General features: G+C 44.9%; 1 protein-coding gene across 1 annotated transcript in view; it reads right to left on the bottom strand.

The window, feature by feature from the left end:
• The window catches only part of CTSD (cathepsin D), a 42,074-nt gene that overhangs the window by 7,437 nt on the left and 17,697 nt on the right, over window positions 1-16,940 (bottom strand). The window contains exons 3-6 of the mRNA XM_056851959.1: window positions 8,183-8,306; window positions 4,225-4,343; window positions 2,467-2,666; window positions 1,133-1,255 (exon numbers count right to left, since the gene is read on the bottom strand). Of these exons, the coding sequence (XP_056707937.1) occupies window positions 1,133-1,255; window positions 2,467-2,666; window positions 4,225-4,343; window positions 8,183-8,306 (566 nt within the window). The remainder of the gene's footprint in view (window positions 1-1,132; window positions 1,256-2,466; window positions 2,667-4,224; window positions 4,344-8,182; window positions 8,307-16,940) is intronic.

Here is a 16,940-nt window from a genome sequence, read left to right as displayed (position 1 = left end):
CTGTGACTGGCACTAGCAAGTTATACCCTTTTAAAGCCATTAACTTCAATGGATGTAATCAAGGTATAACTCTATCAAGGACAGCATAATGGATGTTCTTTTTAAAAGGGTTCAAATCAGCTGAATGGGCCCCCGAATTGGATAAGGATTACAGTGCTGGAGAGGGCTAAACCGCCTTCCATGCCATTTTTTCTCACTGAAAATGGTCCCCTCCCCACTTATGTGTTGTGAAGGAGGGGAGGTAGAATATAGATGCTTGTCCTTTTCCACATTTTAGTTATCAACAGTTTTGCCGGGGTGAGGGAAGAGATTAAAAGGGGAGAAACAGCACAGGAGAAAAATTAACCTGCACCCACCCCCCAAAACCAGCAGTCCATCCTGAGATCAGAGGCCATTGGATGGCAACTTTTGAACTGAATATCCAATACAAGTGCTTCAGAAAAGCGCAGGGGTTGGATGTGATCACATGAACCTGTTCCTGATGTGAAGTTTGATTGACAGCAGATCTGGCAGCTGACCTCAACCAAACATGGCTGTGTTCACATTTTTATAATAGTTTTCTTGCCTGGAGTCATGATAAGCAACAGGTTTTTAAAAAGTCATTTATGTTGTGCACAAGATAAGACAACTCATTTCAGCCTGTGTTGAAAGTCTGAATTTATTCTACCACATTTGGGGGCGGGTGGGGGGGGGGGGGAGAGAAACAGCCTAGCATATTCTGGTCTCTTTCCCATCTTGTACAAGCAGTTAAAGCCTCCCTATAGAGATGGTACCCAAGCATCTTTTCCCATCAGTAACTCCTTAAGCTGCAAATGTTTTAGGCCATATGTATTTTCATTTGAAAAATGCTGTAGAGCAGGGGTGTCCAATCTTTAGGCTTCCCTGGGCCACATTGGAAGAAGAAGAATTGTCTTGGGCCACACATATAATACACTAACACTAACGATAGCTGATTCATAATGTTTTAAGTACCGGTAAGTTTATGATTTTGTGTTGTGCCGCAAGCATTCATAGCTGGGCCTCAATTGGCCCAGGGGCTGCAGTTTGGACAAGCCTGCTGTGGAGCGTTTAGATATAGTATTCACACAAACTATATACACTTGCATATTTTGAAACACAAGAAGTAACTCACTTATCCATGTGGACCTGCCAGTAAGCTTTACGAGTGACATTCACATAGTTGAAGTCTCCACTATAATACTGTGGATCTGTTCCTCCTAGAAGCAATTCTCCTCCAGTTGATCCTTTTGGGTCCCTTGAGACAAAAAAAAAGGCACAGAAGTGTAGAAACAAAAATCAATACAAATAAGGAGGCAGAGGGAGCTCTGTATCCCCTAAATATATTATTTCCAAGAGGTAGTTCCAAACTATGCCATACTTCGTTATATGGACTTTGTAAGGGGAAACACAACAGCAATACAACAAGGATCCTGTCTCCCATATCTTTGTAAAGATTACTCACAGAACTATGGTAATGGCAGGTCAACTAAAGACCCCAAATTACAGATTATGTAGGACATGGCATAAGACCACAGAACTCAAAGCAAGTACTCTTATCTACAGTGGCCTATGTGTATTTTCTTAGGAGTGGATTTTTGTATTAGGGCTGCAAGCAAGCCCATCTGAACTCAGTGGGACTGTATGCAAGTAGCTATACCTTAGCTTGGACTATGTGTGTGTGTAAAGTGCCTTCAAGTCGCAGCCGACTTATGGTGACCTCTTTTGGGGTTTTCATGGCAAGAGACTAACAGAGGTGGTTTGCCAGTGCCTTCCTCTGCACAGCAACCCTGGTCTTCCTTGGTGGTCTCCCATCCAAATACTAACCAGGGCCGACCCTGCTTAGTTTCTGAGTTCTGACGAGATCAGGCTAGCCTGGGCCATCCAGGTCAGGGCAGCTTGGACTATATGCCTGATATTTATCACCTAAACCACGTTCTTCTTCTGAAGAGCTCAAAGTGGTTTCCAAGGTGGCTTCCAGGGCCAGACTTGTTTAGTGAAGCAGTCCAAGCTCTGCTCATGACCTGAGTTCGAGCCCAACGGAAGTTGGTTTCAGGTAGCCGGCTCAAGGTTGACTCAGCCTTCCATCCTTCCGAGGTCAGGAAAATGAGTACCCAGCTTGCTGGGGGTAAAGGGAAGACGACTGGGGAAGGCACTGGCAAACCACCCCGTAAACAAAGTCTGCCTAGTAAACGTCGGGATGTGACGTCGCCCCATGGGTCAGGAATGACATGGCGCTTTACCTTTTCCTTACGGACTATTCAGATTCTACATCTACATTGTACTTATTCCCTGGCACCCTGTGCTCTTCCTATATGTACAGGTGTACGCCTTTCTATCCAGGAAAAATGAAGCACTTCATTTCAGAACAGAAGGGCCTTCATATTTGACCCATACGCCTTATGAATTAGCCACGAGAACGGAAAGAGTTCCGGTAACAGCATTTATTTCTGTCAAAGCCAGCATCACCTGTTGAGATAAAAGGAAAATACGTTCTTGTCCAACAGCTGTTGTTGCATCACATTGTCAAAGAAAGGTGTAACTTTCTTCACAGAGATCTTGGGGAAAGCCATGCCCATGATGCCATCAAACTTTGCAGCAATGAAGGTGATCCCAGGTTGGCTGACGGCTTCACCAAACATCTGGCCCTTAACGCTCAAGTCACCAAGCTGAAAGTAAGTCGTGGTAGGGACGCATTAAGAACAAATCGTGGATCGGGAAATACACATTCTTTTGGTAACAAGATGAAACATAACTTGACAAAGAAGAAGAAGATGAAGACAAAGACAAAGAAGAAGAAGAATTGGTATGCCGACTTTCTCTACCACTTAAGGGAGACTCAAACCGGCTTACAATTGCCTTCCTCTCCCCACAACAGACACCCTGTGAGGTGGGTGAGGCTGAGAGAGCTCTAACAGAGCTGTGACTTGCCCAAGGTCACCCAGTTGGCTTCATGTGTAGGAGTGGGGAAACAAATCCAGTTCACCAAATTAGCCTCCACCGCTCATGTGGAGGAGTGGGGAATCAAACCTGGTTCTCCAGATTAGAGTCCACCGCTCCAAACCACCGCTCTGAACCACTACACCACGCTGGTGGGATACTTTAGGCGAGGTGCCAGGACCTCTCCTCCTTTCCCCTCCATATACACTATGTGATGCAAGCCAGACAAGATGGAGAAACAGAGGTGTATTGAAACGGACATACCACATGTATTCAAGCCACAGAAAACGAAAGCTGAGAAATGGCACAAAATTCATATGGTTACAGTCTCAGAAGACACCTCACCACCTTAGCAGGATTGATGTAGGCAGCACATTCTGCACTCATATGATGTTATAGTCATTCTAAAGGTTTCTTTTTGTAGGGGTGGGGGGAGATATATTCATCACAGCTGTTCCTTCTGGTCTCTTGTCTGTCACTTGGCATTCCCACAGTGATCCCTCCTTCCTGATCAAAGTTTTAATAGCTGTTTGTATGTTTTTGTACATATTTTACCTCTGTTTTTAACTGTGTTCATGATGTATGTGTTTTGGGGGGCTGATTTTAATGGCTCTAAAATGTACTTTGGTCGCATTCTGAGAAGACAAGAGTCGCTGGAAAAGACAATAATGCTAGGAAAAGTGGAAGGCAGCAGGAAAAGAGGAAGACCTAGAATGAGGTGGAGTGATTCTATAAAGGAAGCCACAGCCCTCAGTTCGTAAGACCTGAACAAAGCTGAAGGAAGGATTGCATCAGTGTTTGGCTCTCATGGCCCTTTCTTGCATGCCCAGGGTAGTGCCGATTTCCACTTTGGGGTCAAGAAGCAATTTCCCTCCAGGCCAGATTGGCCAGGGATCCTGGAGGTTTTTATTTTTTTGCCATATTCTGGGCATGGAGCAGGGGTCACTGGGGGTGTGGCGGGGGGAGGTAGTTGTGAATTTCCTGCATTGTTGGACTAGATCACCGTGGAGGTCCCTTCCATCTCTATGATCATACTCACAAAAGAACATTGCTAACAACAGCTGGATAAGGAGGGCAACCCAGCCCTTCCACTTATGAAACATTTTGTCTGATCATAGTGCAAGGCGTAATTAACTTTAACACAAGCTCATCTTTTAAAAGTATGCAAGAGTTATCTGACTGCTAGGACTGCAATTAAGTTAAATGAAGGTAAGCTTTTTTTTTCGCTAAAAAAAACAAAAACCTCGTGGCTTAAATGGCTCAGAGAAGTGCTGACATCATACTAACCGATACGGTATCTTTGCTGAGATATCCTGAAAGGCTCCCCGTTCCATAATGGATGGCAAAGTCAGTTCCATTTTTCTCATACGTGCTGGATTTGCCAGAATCATATTTGTGATGTAGCACTGCAAGAGGAACAGGAACGCAAGAGATCAACACATGGATGCCAATGACACATCATCGCTCACACTGAACAGTGTTTTTTTTTTTAAAAAAGGAACAACTTGCAAGTTTTTAAATAGAAACCATGAGCCTATTTATAAATCTTTCCTACCACATTTTCTAAGTAAGAGTTGAAGCCAGAATTGTATGAAGGCTGTATTATTATTGACTCTGGTTTCAGGATTCCCACAGACGGGATGCCCATAGCAACAGGCAATAGTAACTAGACATGCTTTGGTGTATGCTGTGCAGACCTGGCCTAGAGGTATACTTCTGTGACACCTAACACACAATTTATACACAAGAACAAACCATGGTTTGTCATGGTTTGGAAATCCATGGACTCATCCTAAACCAAGAGATATGAAAATCAGCAGTGTGGGGCTTACTAGTTCCACATCCTGCTTATATATGAACCTATTTTTAACCTCTTTTTCTGGAAAATGCACTTTTTATACAGTGCTGTCTGTTTAATATATATACCACCCACATGGAGAAGGGTGTTCACGGCTACTAGTAAAAATGGATACTAGTCATGACGCATACCTATTATCTCCAGGATCAGAGGAGCATGCCTATTATATTAGGTACTTTGGAACACAGGCAGGATAATGCTACTGCGGTTGTCTTGTTTGTGGGCTTCGAAGAGGCACCTGGTTGGCCACTGTGTGAACAGACTGCTGGACTTGATGGGCCTTGGTCTGATCCAGCAGGGCCTTTCTTATGTTCTTATGTCTATAATAATATTAACTGTATATAAGTAAGCAACTCAAATTCAACTGTAGCCCTCTGCACTACCATCTGAGCTTCTTCCAGCAAGGAGGTGACTATTATAAATCATCACACATTCTGTCATTTACCTAGTCTGGGATAAGCCTGGAGTGTCCTATTACCAGAACTAGGTATGCACATTTAGAAGTTCCAAGTGCCATCTGCTGGCAACTGTTGTTTTCATGTATTTTGAATCAATGAAACTTCAAATATGGCAAAATCGCTACCAGCAGGAAATTCTTCACCTGGAAGCATTAACACAAATTACTTTCTAAAACTGTTCTAACATATGGGGAATTAAATGGATTTGGCAAGAGGATTTTGAAATAGAAGTATTCCCTGGCTGGTTCTTTGCTCAAGGGTGCTTGAGACACAGTAAACCAGGAGGTACGTACATAAACAGCTGTGACATTTTGAGGGAGCTTAATTTAACAGAAGTTCTGATTCCCGTGATATATATACATCTTACCTTTGCCCCACTTTTATTTTTGATCAGACAGGTTTTAAAGGTTTTTTTGGGGAAAATGCAGAGACTTGCAAAACCAGGTGAATGTATACACCACAAGTAGGACCTTCTCTTTCAAGCTGTTTTGAAGGTGCAATCTTATGCAGAGTTACTCCAGTTTAAGACCGCTGATTTTAATGGGCTCAGACTGGAGTGACTCTGCATCAGGTTGCATTTTAAACGCCAAACACGCAACACTCTCTGTCTCCATCCTAAGGCAACTGATTTATCACTCTTGGAAACATATAAAGGGAATACTGGATCTTACTGCATAAATACAGAAAAAACTTAACACCAACAAACAGCAACAAAACAGCAACGAAATGGCAACAAAAAAAATGTCAGATGCAGTGATGGCTAAACTAACCAGCACGTTGAAAGGAAGAACGGTGAATGAATTCCAAAAGAATTGGAAGTACTATTTTGAATATGCAAACTTGAAACTATAAAATAAGACATTAGTATTGATATATGTCGGTGTCGAGAGTAGACGCAGTGAATTGTGCTAAGAAGTTAAATAAGATTCTAGAAATCCTAGATTGTGGCAGAAGTGCCAGATAGTTGTGATAATTTTAAATTTAAAACTTAGATAATAACATAGTTTAAACAGAACAGAGTGATTACATGACTATGAAGATGGCTATGCATCGACTTTAAGAACTGTTAAACATTAACCCTGGAAGAAGCCCAATGAATGGAATGTATGCAATGTATGTTGTGTTAAAACTTAATAAAATCTTATTAAAAAAACAGCAATGAAGATAGCCTACCACCCTGCCCTCAAACTTTTAAATGTAGACCTTCCCCACCCAAAGGATGAAGTGGCTTAATGGAATAGTTGGCAGCACCCCTTAGTTCCAGCCAGTTGCGTTTCTGTACACACATAAGTTCTTGGATATGTTTGCCGGATCTTGGGTAGGGTTACAATGTGCACAAAGCTCTCATTGCAAGTGGTTGCCGCCCCACTTCAATAGCAAGAGAAGTCACTTGAATTAGTTAAAAGACAAAGTCATTACTATCAATACTTACAGATGTGTCAACATAGTGCAGTTGTTAGCATTAGCCAAGATCTGTTTATTTAAATACGTTTACTGCTTTTTTCGGAAAAGGGCGTGAAAATAGCGATTAGTTGAGATCTAGAAATGAGAACTATAAGAAGAAGAGTTGGCTTTTATACGCCAGCTTTCTCTACCACTTAAGGAAGAATCAAACCGGCTTACAATCACCTTCCCTTCCCCTCCCCACAACAGACACCCTGTGAGGTAGGTGGGGCTGAGAGAGTGTGCCTAGCCCAAGATCACCTAGCTGGCTTCGTGTGTAGGAGTGGGGGAACCAACCCGGTTCACCAGATTAGCCTCCAATGCTCATGCGGAGGAGTGGGGAATCAACCCCAATTCTCCAGATCAGAGTCCACTGCTCTAAACCACTGCTCTTAACCACACCATGCTGGCTCTCAAGCAGTATATAAATATAAGCAGTGTATAAATATTACAATTTCCCTACACATTCTAAGTGTTCTCACAGTGCTTTCCAACATTGTAAAGAAGGTTCTGTGTCTCAGCAATAAGTCATGGGCAATATAAGTGTATCATTTTGGAGGATATGCAACTTGGGGAATGAAATACAGATATTTAACTCTCTCAAGCAATGTTCAGCTGCATCAAAGACACTGGTCCTTAAAAAGATTGTGTGTAGGGAAAAAGCAAACTTGAAAAATGCTCTTAAGAAATACTGCAAAATGATATTCACTTCTCAAAATAAAATCCACAATGAATGAAATGGTAAACTAAATTCCGTATTTTAAAGTCAGTTATTACTATTTAGTAGTTTAGTTAAGGTGTGGTTGTCAAATAGTTAGATACTGGAGGATGGTGGATTTTACAACCACTTCATGCAGAGGATTTTTTCTTACACAGACTTCACATCTGCACATTACATGTTACAGCATACATGTTCCACCAGGTGTGGTTGCCAATCAGGGCCATCCCACCATGTGGATGTGAAGAGTCTCTGGAAGTGTGGGGTGTGGAGGTAGTTGTGAATTTCCTGCATTTTGCAGGGGGTTGGACTTGATGACCCTGGTGGTCCCTTCCAACTCTATGACTCTATGATTCTAAGTGATACCTGTATAGAAAATTCCTCTCACACGTCCTCAACCTCACAAACCAGATGGGCACTTCTTACAGACTCAGCTGTGCCTTTGTGGAGACTGTGGAGCTGAGCATGTTGCAATTCATTCTGGGTAGAAAGGGCAGGCGGCGCCTCCTTCATATACTTCCTGGAGCTGCTTTCCTGTGGTATTACTCCATGCTGCTTCAGCACATGAGTGGATACCCCAACCGCATGGCCAGGGCCAACCAGAGACACAGGAAAGCAACTGTCTGCCACACTGGCACATGAAGGATACCCTTGGCAGAAATGGGAAAGTCAAATCACCTCCTGAACAACTTCCCAAGTTTTGTCATAGGCACCCACATATAAGAAGGCAACCATGAAGATCTACAGATGTTCTTCCTAGATACTTACAGCAAGCAATGTCCAACAAGTGACAGTGCACGGAGGGCACCCAGAGATTGGATGATCCAGTGTCAAAGACTACAGTAAACTTCTGCGGTGGTGTCCCAATGCCAATCTCTCCATAATACTGAGCCTGAAGAGTGAGACACAAAGACAAAGGTGAGATCTCTGCCAGTGAAAAGAAAATTCCAGACAAATTGATATAGGATCAAAATGTATACCATGTTTGTGGAATTACTCTACAAATTGCAATGCCTGTTACCACGAGTGCACACATGAAAGGATAACTGCAACAGATTGTGTCTAGATCAAGGGAAGTAATACTACCGCTGTATTCTGCATTGGTCAGACCTCACATGGAATACTGTGTCCAGTTTTGGGCTCCACAATTTAAGAAGGATGTTGACAAGTTGGAGCGTGTCCAGAGGAGGGCGACCAGAATGGTCAGAGGTCTGGAATCCATGCCCTATGAGGAGAGACTTAGGGAGTTGGGTTTGTTTAGTTTGGAGAAGAGAAGGTTGAGGGAAGCCATGATATATATATGAAGTGCTGTCAAGTCGCAGCCGACTTATGGCAACCCCTTTTTGGGGTTTTCATGGCAAGAGACTAACAGAGGTGGTTTGCCAGTGCCTTCCTCTGCACAGCAACCTTGATAGCCATGTTTAAATATTGAAGGGATGTCATGTTGATGAGGGAATTAGCTTGTTCTCTGTTGCTCAGAGACTAGGACACGGAGTAATGGATTTAAACTAAGAGAAAAGCGATTCCACCTAAACATTAGGAAGAACTTTGACGGTGAGGGCTGTTCGATGGTGGAATGCACTGCCTCGGAGGGTGGTGGAGTCCCCGTCTTTGGAGGTCTTTAAGCAGAGGCTGGATGGCCATCTGTTGGGAGTGCTTTGATTGTGGGATCCTGCATGGCGGGGGAAGGGTTGGGGTCACTGGGCATGTGGGGGGGGGAGGTAGTTGTTAATTTCCTGCATTGTGCAGGGGGTTGGACTAGATGACCCTGGTGGTCCCTTCCAACTCTATGATTATTTTTTATCAGAGAGATTGACTACAGGGAAGACATAAGACAATGAATACTTCAGCGAAAGAAGCATATTCCCACAGCATTGCACTTAGTGTGCATGTGTGTAAAGTGCCATCAAGTCACAGCCGAATTATGGCAGCCCCGTAGGGTTTTTAAGGCATGTGCTTAAGCAGAGGTAGTTTGCCATCGCCTTCCTCTGCAAAGTCTTTCTTGGTGGTCTCCCATCCAAGTACTGACCCTGTTTAGCTTCCAAGATCTGACAAGACCAGGCTACACTATGCCATTCCACATCCCTGATCTGAAGAAGTATCTGAAGAAGTGAGCTGTGGCTCACGAAAGCTCATACCCTGCCAAAATTTTTGTTAGTCTGGAAGGTGCGACTGGGCTCTTGCTCTTTTCTAATTCCACATCTCTATCTCACTTGGGAGAAGTCAACAAAAAATACAGCATAAGGATTGCCTACAGAGTGATCTGGTGATCCCTAACGCACGGCACAAAGAATGCCGTAAAAATCAAGAATGTCAAATCAGCAACAGAACATTATTCAACAGCTGTCCTCTCTCCACTTGGCCCCCAGAAGTCCCACTTCTTAGCTCGGCCTTGGTACAAATGAGGAGAGGGAAGCAGAGTTCGTCCTGACTTTAACAGTCTGTGGGGTACATGTGTCCGTAAATGCCATTAACAGGAAATAGATCCCGATGGTATCTGAAGAAGTGAGCTGCGGCTCACGAAAGCTCATACCCTGCCAGAAATTTTGTTAGTCTTTAAGGTGCTGCTGGGCTCTTGCTCTTTTCTACTATTAACAGGAAAGAGAAACTATACTGCAGGGGTGGGGAATGTCAAGCCCGGGGGGCGTTTAAGGCCTGCAAAATCATTTGGTCTGGCCCTTTGTGGGTCCTGGCAGATCTCTAGCTCAGAAGGATCTAAGACTGGTGATCTGGCCCCTCTCACAGACAGGAATAGCCTCTATTCAAGGCGGATGTGAGTTTGTTTTGCCGAGAAAAGGAACCTTCTTTCCCCCTTGCAGAAGAGTCGTTAGCTATGGAGCTGCTAGGACTGCCGAAGAAACTGCGTTAACCCTTTCCCACCCGGGCCATGGAGAAACGTATTACCTCTGTACTACAAGAGGGCTGGGGGCGGAAGTGGCGACAATGAAGGGATTAAAGGGGGCAGGGCCAGAATGCATGGGGGGGGGTTTCTTAGCCAGTGTGTCCTCATTTCATCCCTGTAGGAAGAGGTAACAGGAGCTGGCTGTAGAATCCGGCCCCATGTGGAGCAGGAGCAACTCCGGCATGCAGTTGGACGGCTACGCCCGGCTGGTGCAACAGACCATCCTGTGCCACCAGGTGGGTGAGTGTGCCACCAGTTGGATGCCTGCCTGCTTGAGCCAGGGAGGGTCATCTGGGGCAGCTGCTAATTTTTAAGTTGATAATTTTGTCTGGCCCGCGAATGGTCTTATAAATATCCAAATGGCCCTTGGCGGAAAAAAAGATTCCCCACCCCTGCTACAATGCTTTTCAAGTCCTCTTCATGCATATGAGCTTTTTAAGTGCTATGTCTACAGCCAGCAAGCTCAAAAGGAAATGAATTGATTCACTTTGTGGCTCACCGAAACTATCACTGTACTACGGCACGGCGTGTTTTCTTATCAAGTACTTGGGCAGCCCTTAGCATAAGCCAAGGATATTAGCTGTGACTTTCAGAGTACCACTCCAGATGTCTGAACTCGAACCACCTTATAATTAAGCAGGGCGCTGCCTTGATTTCCATTCTTGGCTATGCGACTGGCCCTTCCAGACCCTGTGCTTCATGCAACATTTATGAATGTTGACACTGAAAGGGGCCTGGAGACATAAATTATTAAGCCGGTATTTGAAGATCATTGCCTTCAGTTCTTGCCAAGACCCTTTTAAAAAAACGGAGGTGGCACCTATCCCTGCGCCGCATGAATTCTCACATCCCTCAGAACAGCCTGTGCTTCGTACCAGTGAATCTAGTACAGCGCTTGGCTGCTCCGAAAAAGTGCAACTAATCTCCTCCAAACTATTCAGGCTGCCGTAATCTGGTGTTCTGTGTCTTGCGCTTGACTTGGAAGGGTGGCCTGTGCGCCTGCACCATGTATGCACTTCCAACTCAGACAGACAGGACAAAATACCCAACCAACAGGCCGAAGTGGAGATGTTCTCTCCTATGCAGGACTCTGGCAACTGTACCCTTTTGATAGAATTAGGGTTGCCAGCCTCCAGGTGTTGAACAGAAAAAACGGAGCAACTCTGGCTGACAAATGATGACAAACAAAGCAGTATTTACAAGCGTTTCAAATGCAGCAGTTACATACAATACATGCTTCTACTTCACATTAAAGATTCCAACCATATAGGACAAATATAAAAAATGCCGCAATTTCATATGGAACACAGGTGCAAAACAAAGCATTATAAACACATCTCCACGAATGGTTTCTTCATTAATGTACTTTCTTTTTCTTTAACTTTTTCCTTTTTTGTAGGTGTTTATACCGTTGCCAGCATTACAAGTACACGTCCTCATTAATATTCTTTCTTTTTCTTAACAGGTTTCCGGTAAGTCCTGTTTTGCTATAGTATCTTCCTCAGAAGACAGAGATGGACAGAGTGGAACAAAGACCACTCTTTGATGGTTCTTTTCACACATGGACTTACCACTGGTTCATATTTAAGTCGAAGGGGGATGCATATAACTGCTGCATTTGGAACACTTGTAAATACAGCTTTGTATGTCATAATTTGTCAGCCAGAGTTGCTCAGTTTTTCCCGTTCATTTACAATATATTGTGCAACTTTAGTTCCACCCCTTTGTTGTGTTGCATAACCTCCAGATGCTAGCTGGAGATCTCCTGCTATTTCAACTGATCTCCAGCAGATAGAGATCAATTCCCCTGGAGAAAATGGCCGCTTTGGCAATTGGACTCTATGGCACTGAAGTCCCTCCTCACCCCAAACCCCACCCTCCTCAGGCTCCGCCCCAAAAAACTCCCACTGGTGGCGAAGAGGGACCTGGCAACCCTACGTAGAATTTGTACAAGCCTTCACCCCAAGACCTAGGGAGCTGTGAAGTTGCTGTGGGCGAGGAGAATAATGACCCACTTGCTTGGCAAGAAGTGGTTGTGCAATGTTCTCATCCCTGCCCAGAGCCACCCCACCCCTTTCCAGTATCACAGGATCCTCCCCTAAATGTTCAGCTTTCCCTCAGCTATAGAAGCAAAAACATGTAGGAAGTACTTAACCCAACTGATCAGCATCCCCCCTGCCCCGTGTTCTGGCCATTTGGTGAAAAGGTAACTGGTAGGAGGAAGTGACTTAGAATCAGAGTCGGAAGGGACCACCAGGGTCATCTAGTCCAATCCCCTGCACAATGCAGGAAATTCACAACTACCTCCCCCCACACCCCCAGTGACCCCTACTCCATGCCCAGAAGATGGCCAAGATGCCTTCCCTTGCACAGAACACGTCATCTCCCACATCAAGCTCTAGGGTTGGTAGGATGCTGACTTTGTTTTGGAACAGATCACTTGCTTTCCCCTTTTTTGTCAGAAAGTGATGGGGTCAGCCTTCTGATAACAATAAATGCCACTTCCTTGTTTTTGGTAAGCACACATGCCATTTTTGTTCCGGCTGAACTCCTGTGGCAAATTCCGAAAACGGATGCTTTCCCCGTCACTGAGCTTCCACGCTGGAGAAAAATGCAGCTGTTGAATTTTCACCTGTCATAGGGCTGTTGAAACTCAGGAGCCTTGCCGGGAAGAAAAACCAACGAGTGATAACCCTAGGCATATAGCGTCTTTCAGGCTTGGGAACAAATCTGCCTAGGAAACGTCGGGATGTGACGTCACCCCTTGGGTCAGAAATGACCCCGTGCTTGCACAAAGGACCTTTACCTGTTAAGTAATCTAGAGGTATTGTCCAGCAGACAGCAATGTCTATCAGTTCTGCTGAAGAGAAGTGAAGGGTGGCACTGGAAGGAAAAAATGTCTATTTGTCACATGTTTATCTCACCCTTCCTCAGTTCAGGCATATGATTCTCCTCCACTTTATCTTCACAACAAGTTTGCGAGGTAGGCTAGGCTGAGAGAATGACTGGCCCAAGGTCATCCAATAAGCTTCCCTGGCAGAGTGGGGAATCTAGGTTTTTCAAGTTCTAGTCTAACACTCTACCCACTACACCACACTGTCTCTCAGTGTATCAAGAGGAAGAGGTATTACATTTTCCAGACAGTAAATTTCTGGAGCTCCTTTCTCATGTACCTGGAAAGCATGCTGCACATGATCTTCGTAGTATACATGATCATCGTTTTGTGTGAAAAAGACAACACACATTTTCCAGCTTCAGTACGCACAATATGCACCTTTGCAAATATGGGTTTCAGGTATCATGTCCCATGGCCGGAAAACGAGTGTGTTGCCCGTTTCAGGGCGATTGCACATACCACATACTGTGTTTTCCCATTATTCAGGATGCGAGCGCCAGAAATGCAACACCTGACCAGGGATGTAGACAAACATGTTAAGCAGGAAAAAAGAGCAAGAGGAACCAACAGCCATGTGATGAAGGTTATAATGGTTCTTGCATTTGGGTAGTTTATCTTCGCAAATCACATCAAGGCACACAAAACCTTCTCCCGAGTTAGCTTAGAAAGGATATTGTGTGAGAACCACACCACGATTACCAAGGAAAATGGAATAAAGCCAAGAAGGGTATGGAGGCCTTACAAAACCCAGCAGCGCAGAATCAGATTATGTTTTCTAAAGTGGTATTAATTTTAAAAAGCTGACTCAGGAATGTCCTGTTCTTGCAGGATGCAAGGGAGGGGGTGTTAGAGGCGTGGCAGCAACCGGGCTAGAAGGTTTAGGCTTCAGGCTAGTTTGAGAGTTTTTCTCTGAACTTGCATATAAACACACGCATAAGAAGGCCACCCGAGCTTCAGGGAAGGAGTAAAACTAAGCCAGTTTTTCAGGTTTAACATCCTGGCTTGCTTAGAAGATGGTAGGAAGGGTTACTCTTAGGAAAAGCAGAGTAGCATCCGCCGAACAACCTTTTTGAAAATGGCCTTCATTATCTAGGTAAATGACGTCAGTCGCTTCTGGCCCTGCCGGTTCCAAGAGGAGTGTTTAGCATTAGTTGGGCTAAGCATAACAAGATATGAGAAGCACTGATAATGCACTTGTGTGTGAGAGTGAACAGTTGTGGAGGTGGACTGGGTGTGGAAGAGAGAGAACTTCCAATTTGCTTCAGGCAGAATCAACCGGAGAGAATTCAGCAGGAAGCGGTTGTAACACTCATGAAGCTGCCTTCTACTGAATCAGACCCTTGGTCCAACAAAGTCAGTATTGTCTACAAAGACCTGCAGCAGCTCTCCGGGGTCTCAAGCAGGGGTCGTTCACATCAACTACTTGCCTAGTCCCTTTAACTGGAGATGCCAGGGATTGAACCTGGGCCCTTCTGCACGCCAAGCAGGTGCTCTACCACTGAGCCACGGCCCCTCCCCACAAGAAGCTGCCTTCTACTGAATCAGACCCTTGGTCCAACAAAGTCAGTATGGTCTACTCAGACCGGCAGCGGCTCTCCGGGGTCTCAGGCAGGGGTCGTCCCCATCAACTACTTGCCTAGCCCCTTTAACTGGAGATGCCAGGGATTGAACCTGGGCCCTTCTGCATGCCAAGCAGGTGCTCTACCACTGAGCCACGGCCCCTCCCCACAAGAAGCTGCCTTCTACTGAATCAGACCCTTGGTCCATCAAAGTCAGTATTGTCTACTCGGACCGGCAGCGGCTCTCCAGGGTCTCAGGCAGAGGTCTTTCCCATCACCTCCTTGCCTGGTTCGGTCAACTGGAGATGCCGGGGATTGAACCTGGGACCTTCTGCATGCCAAGCAGAGGCTCTACCACTGAGCCATAGCCCCTCCTGTTCTTAAAACTCAAGAATTTCAGACATATGATATAGTTATAATTCTTTTCTCCTTTCCTTGCACCTTTTCTAAAGCAGCAAAGATGCATATGTTTTAATTTGGGAAAGAAGAAGAAGAGTTGGCTTTCTCTACCTTTTTTTTTTTAAGGAGAATCAAACCAGTTTACAATCTCCTTCCCTTCCTCTCCTCACAACAGACACCTTGTGAGGTAGGTGGGGCTGAGAGAGTTCGCACAGAACTGTGACTAGCCCAAGGTCATCCAGCAGCCTTATGTGGAGGAGTGGGGAAACCAAGGCCAATAGTGATTTAATTCCTGAATAGCAATAACATCTAAGGATTTTCCCCTCTTGTTAGAATCATAGAGTTGGAAGGGACCACCAGGGTCATCTAGTCCAACCCCCTGCACAATGCAGGAATTTCATAACTACCTCCCTCCCACACACACCCAGTGTTAGTGTCCTTCCAATGTGTGAAAGCCCACTGGTACCCCAATACTGAAAAGTCACACTGGTAGTGCGGCAGCGTTAAGTCAGTATTGTCTACTCGGCATACTCAGGCAAGCATGCCAAAATAGCGCTGTCACAGCACCTCAGCGTAACTATAGGTATGACCTGCCCTAGGGACAACGGTCCATAATTTTGAAAGCCTATTACAATCCCTTCATATTAACCGACCCAAATAAACTCCCTTCCTGGAAACATCAATTAGAAAAATGAGGCATTTTTTCTGAATTGTGTTTCCAGGGCAGTCATTCTCAAGTGGCATATTCTGAGAAGAGCTGAAGGGCCACCGTGTCAGACACACCCACTACTAACACATGAAGCTGCCTTATACTGAATCAGACCCTTGGTCCATCAAAGTCTGCATTGTCTACTCTGACCGGCAGCGGCTCTCCGGGGTCTCAGGCAGAGGTCTTTCCCATCACCTACTTGCCTAGTCCCTTTAGCTGGAGATGCAGGGGATTGATCCTGGGACCTTCTGCATGCCAAGCAGATGCTCTACCACTGAACTAGGGCCCTTCCCCAGAAAGAAAGGCCCTGTGCAGTACTGGTCCTTCCTCTCTTCCACTACACGGACAGTGACATCAGTCAAAGAAAGGGAGAACAGATACACTGAGATTTCCAAGCACAGCCTGCACAAGGCTGACATGCAGAAAACCCCCAGAAGCATCACTGTTGACCTTAAATCCTAGCTCCACACCCTAATCCTGAATGACAAAGCAAAGACGATAGTGCGATGCCAGGAGGTTAATATCAACCAGGCTATCCTGAAATTGGAAGCCTGCCTGGTGTTTTGGAAAAGAACATCAGAAGGGTTTGGGAAACTGTCTAGAACAGCATTTTACGCAACTGAACGTTTGTTAAATTATACGGGAATATAATGTTAAGGAATTAGGGGTGTGTAGCTGTTACCACCATTCCAAAGCAGAGGGTATCTTAGCTCATTTTACCAGTGATATTCCTGCACATCTCTGATGTTGTACCCCCTCCAACAAGAGAATATGAGAGAAGGCCTGTGCACACATTCTACAGTAATCTGGGATGCTGGGGAGGGGAGAAGAAAAACCATACTTCACTGCACACTGACAAACGGGAGAAAGAGGAGGAATCATAAAAACACAAACTGTTAAGAAAGAATATTCAATTGTATGTCCACCCACAGAAAAGGCAAAAAAGAAAAAGGGGAAAAAAAGAAAAGGACTTCTATCAATACTCAGTAGGACTTTTGCTGGAGTGATTGGCCATCAGCAAGCTATTATCTTCTCAAAGGTTATCAAGTCAGGGAACCCAG

The sequence above is a fragment of the Euleptes europaea genome, chromosome 6 (assembly GCF_029931775.1).
Source record: "Euleptes europaea isolate rEulEur1 chromosome 6, rEulEur1.hap1, whole genome shotgun sequence".
NCBI classification, from domain to species: domain Eukaryota; kingdom Metazoa; phylum Chordata; class Lepidosauria; order Squamata; family Sphaerodactylidae; genus Euleptes; species Euleptes europaea.
Note: the sequence above shows the minus strand (reverse complement) of the source record. Positions and strands in the feature narration are given on the sequence as shown.